Genomic DNA, 5,000 nt, shown 5'->3' on the forward strand with positions numbered 1-5,000 from the left:
AAAATAATAGCTGGCTTTTTAATAGCCGATAATAGAATCGGATCCAACGGGGCTTTCGCGATAATACCCCGCTCGGTTATCCCAAAACGAAGCGAGCTGCTTAAGCGGCTCGTTTCCAAGCGGGCCCCGTTGAGGTACAGTCTCTCGGTAGCCTTCCCGCACGAATAATGAGGTAAATCGACAATTCGGCGATCGGACCCTGTAGCGTGCGGTTAGAGTACTAACAAAGCTGTGGTGTGCATTAAAAACACACCGTAGCTGGATTCCGGCGTTTGATCCAGAAGGCTGTGACTGGATTGCTCGTCTGGTGGGCGTACGGCCACGATTCGGCTAAAAGCGGCTGTCCGCACGCCGGCGTGCGGAAATCTACAACAACCTATATATATTTATATATCTATATATATATGTATATATATATATATATATATATATGTATATATATATATATATATATATATATATATATATATATATCTATATATATATGTATATGTATAATGACCGTTTTTACAGCCATTTTTCCCTGCTGTGCAGGGGTTTGGCTTTTTCTTGAGGCAATGTTTTATGGCCGGATGCCCTTCCTGACGCCAACCCTGGTCGCCTCTTACGACACACAGGGATATGGTACACCTATTCTAACCGGGGCATACACCGGGACCAGTACACTGGTACTCATTTCGCCGACCTCGGAAGGATGACAGGCTGAGTCAACCCCCTGGTGTTAATTCAGCAGCCAACGGGGCTTGAACTCAGGACCCTGGGATCCCAAGCTGCCACCCTAACCACTAAGCCAACACCAGGCTTATATATATGTATATGTATGAACATGTATATGTATATATATGTATATGTATATATATATATATATATATATATATATATATATATATATATATATATATCTATGTATATATATATATATATATATATATATATATATATATATATATATCTATGTATATATATATATATATATATATACACATATATGTGTGTATATAAATACATATATGTGTGTGTGTGTATACATATATATATATATATATATATATATATATATATATATATATATATATATATATATATATATATATATATATACAGTAGACTAGGTGTAAGTCGGCAGCGTGTAACTCGTCACTTCGCCTAAGTCGGCAGCGTCAAAAAGTCCCGAATTTATCTCATGTTAAATCCCTTTCAATAAAGGGATTTCAATTCATCCCTCTGTAAGTCGTCATCTCTAAGTCGTCACTTCGTCTAAGTCGTCAGATGTTGTCCATTCCCACGTAATGGAAACTCAAGTAAATTACCACTCCTAACTCGACACACGGAACTGCTGCCTCATGAGAAGCCCGATTTCATGGAATCGTGATGCTCGCTCTTTGGTGTACACCGCCAGTGATAGGCTATTTATAACTGCGTACACACGTTGATCGCGCTGCAGGCAGGACAATGGCGACTAAGCGTAAGCTTACAACTAAAACCTACCAAGAAATATACGACATTATCCAGTTTTGCGAGGCAAATCCATTGATGAAGAAAACAGACATAGCTGAGAAGTTGGACATCAAATGGCAGACATTGAACGATATCTTGAAGAATAAGGGCAAGATATTTGGACAAGTGGAGAAGATCGTGAGGCTGGTGGGAAGTGTGAAATGCATGAAATGTGTGTCCTTTGAAGAAGTCGATGACGTGCTCATCATCTGGTTTCGGCAAATATCGGCTCACCCAAATATTCGGTTTCGGCCGATTCGGCCAAATATTCGGCCGATACTGTCTTTCGGTGGAGGATTGCCCAGCCAACATCATGGAATACAATGACCGGTTTGAATCCTTTCTCATGCACCAGATGCCCAAGAGTTTGAGGCATTCAAACATAACGGATTACTTCGCGAAGAAGTAAAGGATCGATCGAGCTTAGTGTTGAAGTCCGATCATGGTTTTATATTGGCTTGTTTTGTACATTACCGCACTCACTTACACATAGGCATTGAGTGGTAATCATCACCACGATGACTGTGTGTCATGTAATTTGTCACCATACCATCACCGATGGTATACGAGTTGTCTTACAGAGTTGTTCATTATCTTTACTTTTGATAAACTGATTCATGAATTCCATCTTTGCTTGATCACTTTCCAACTCACCAACTCAACCCCACCTATGCCCCGAGGATTGTGTTTTCCTTTTGGTACAATAGCCGGCTCTCACACATATGTGTCCAGGCCACGCGCGACTTCATCCTTCACCCCACAGTCATCATGAATGTTCGCATACGCGCAAGTCGTCACATTTCTAAGTCGTCACTTTTTCTCGGTCCTGATGGTGACGACTTACGCCTAGTCTACTGTATACATATATGTATATGTATATTGTGAGAAAAACCATGTTCTCACTAAAATTAGTGTCCCGCCCACGACGTCTCGTGACCTTTTCAGGCTCCCAGGGATTGTTGGGCGAGTCGGCACGTGGTGGACGGATCGCGTGAGAGCTGGAGCGGCATTGTTGGCAACAGACGTGGCTCTAAGATCGCGAGTGGAAAAATATATCTAGCGCTCCAAATCGCATGTTTGAAAAGTGATTTTCAAGTGATATTTAAGACTCTCGACAGCACCGTCACGCTGATCGTTGACAGCTCCATCTAAAGGATTGAGTTAAATCGGGACGAGTGTGATCGTTATTCCCTGCTATCGTCGAGCGGAACTGTGTGTTTTACAACCTGTTTTTTGGAACTCTATTGTTGCCAAGAGTTCTGGCAGGGTTTTTGTGCTGTGTATTCAATTCTGTGACCAGACATTTTTGAGATCGAGCCAATAAAATATCGTGCCTACCCCTCGAGGCCGATTCGAAACGCAGTGGTGTGTTTTGTTGTTCTCTTTGTCCACACGTGGACTGCTTGAAGCTCGGACATGAACGTCAGTATTCCGTGCTGGAAGATATTAACAGCCGGGATCGCGACAAATGGGACCTCGTCCGGGATCGTTCAAGTAAGAGACATTCAAACTGAGACAGAAATTCCACAGTGGGTTGCCATCTTCCTTCATCTGATCATCGTTCCCTCACCTGCGGACGCCATCTTGGAGGAACCTTCTCACCAGCGGACGCCATCTTGGAGGAACATTCTCACCAGCAGACACCATCTTGGAGGGATTTTCTCACCAGCGGACGCCATTTTGGAGGAACCTTCTCACCAGTAGACGCCATCTTGGAGGGATTTTCTCACCATAGGACGCCATCTTGTGTTTACGCCAGTCACCAGCCAACAGCAACAAAAAAAAACCGTGTTATTTGTACGTTGCATTTTCTCATTGGCAATTTGATGTGCGGTGGTGATATTGGGTATTTTGTGTCGTATTTCCCCAACAGATCGTTGTGTGCGAATTACGTGTATCGCCCTAATATTGTTTGTCTCCCCTGTGTGAATTGCCCCGTCCCATGTGGTGAAAGATATTGCTGAAATATATCGACCCAGCCTCCTTTTAGACTTAGTGTTTTGTGCCCTTGTCGTATGTTAACTCGTAGCCAAACCATGTCGGCTGGAGAAGTGAGAGATCAACCTGATCATGTTGACAGTCACGTGGGTGTCGATGTGAGCAACGCAGTCAGCCTTGATCCGGTCACTGAACCCGATATGTTAGGGAGCGATCCCATCATGACTAAATGCATGCGTTCAACCTTCTTGTCCGGGCTGACCCCGGTTCAACAACTCAACATGAATGACAGGGCAGAGGCTGAGCGACTCAGGGCAGAGGCTGAGCGACTCAGGGAGCATGATGCGGCAGAGGCTGAACGCGTCAGAGAGCATGAGTGGCGAATGTTGACTGAACGACAGCGGGCAGATGTGTCTGCTGCACCAGTCCCGGAAATTGTTCATGTTTGTTTGCCGGACTGGACGGGAGACACGAGGCCAGAAATGTATCTGGAGATGGCGGAGAAGTTGTTGACTTCCGGTGGCATTGATGAGAGCTTATGGGTCGGCCATCTTGTTTGCCATCTATCTGAAAAGGCGAAGGAGTTATATGCGAGGATGGCAACCGAGGACGTAAACGAATACCAGAAGTTGAAGGCCGAGATTTTGAACGCCTATGCGGTGTCTCCGTGTATTTATAGGCGTAATTATTTCAGTTGGACTTGTCAGTCCAGTCAAACCTATGAGGAACATTCGCGGGTCTTGTTGGAACAGCTGCAGAGATGGTTTGAGGGGAGCAGCGTTGAGTTACCTCCAGCGGTTGCGGAACTCCTGGTGCGTTACCGTATCGATCAACAGCTTCCGCCGGATTTAGCGTTGTTTCTTGGCGATAGAGACACTGTTTCCTTGTCAGACTGCGTCAAGCTTATTGATAAACATGTTTTGGTGTGCAAAATGTTGCAAGCCACGCAGTCGCGTCGTAAGATGGAGGATTCTGTGGTCAAGACCGCCCCCCGTCTGGCTGGCGGCTGGAGCGAGGGGAAGGGTTCCTCGATGCCCTCCACTGGTGGCGGTCACGAGCTGCAGGCCAGGGCATGGCCCTGGTGTGATTTCTGCAAACGCGTGGGGCACGGTGGAGACCGCTGTTTCTCTAACCCAGCTAGTCCGGCCTATCGAGGAAACCCAGTGGTTACATCGGAGGGAGGTCAGTGGAGGTCATCAACTGGGCCCTCGTGCATGACGGTGGCATCGGTGACAGAGGTCACTGCCACCGAGGCTAATATCATTCATCCTCTGCATCAGGATTATTCAGGGATAGCCTTAGTGGGTGGCCCTGATTCGGTGGTGAAGTTTAAGGCCCAATACCTTTGGGATACTGGGGCGACGGTGTGTGTTCTCCGGACGGGGGTAGTTCCGGCTTCTCAGATGCATTATACCCGCGAGTATATCGTCCTTCGGGGCATTAACCAGGTTCCTGGATGGTATCCCCTTGCTCTCATAGAGGTCCGGAGTGACATTTTTACAGGTCCGATGACCTGTGCGGTGGTACCCTACTACCCGGTACCGGGGGTATCCTTGCTGATTGGC

The 5,000-nt window shown here is 46.1% G+C and overlaps 2 protein-coding genes across 2 annotated transcripts in view; one reads left to right on the forward strand and one right to left on the reverse strand.

Annotated features, from left to right (window-relative positions):
* Positions 1–3,240, reverse strand: part of LOC147034014 (zinc finger MYM-type protein 1-like) — a 13,513-nt gene extending 10,273 nt beyond the window's left edge. The window contains exon 1 of the mRNA XM_085848742.1: positions 3,196–3,240. Coding sequence (XP_085704868.1) covers positions 3,196–3,240 — 45 coding nt within the window. The remainder of the gene's footprint in view (positions 1–3,195) is intronic.
* LOC147034015 (uncharacterized) overlaps positions 1,142–5,000 on the forward strand; it is a 5,544-nt gene continuing 1,685 nt past the window's right edge. Inside the window, exon 1 of the mRNA XM_085875085.1 lies at positions 1,142–5,000. This exon is cut by the window's right edge and continues 1,685 nt beyond it. Within this exon, the coding sequence (XP_085731211.1) occupies positions 3,513–5,000 (1,488 nt within the window). The 5' untranslated portion in view covers positions 1,142–3,512.

This window comes from Eptatretus burgeri, chromosome 1 (assembly GCF_056783735.1).
Source record: "Eptatretus burgeri isolate ZD-2024b chromosome 1, Ebu_testis_v1, whole genome shotgun sequence".
Lineage (NCBI taxonomy): Eukaryota > Metazoa > Chordata > Myxini > Myxiniformes > Myxinidae > Eptatretus > Eptatretus burgeri.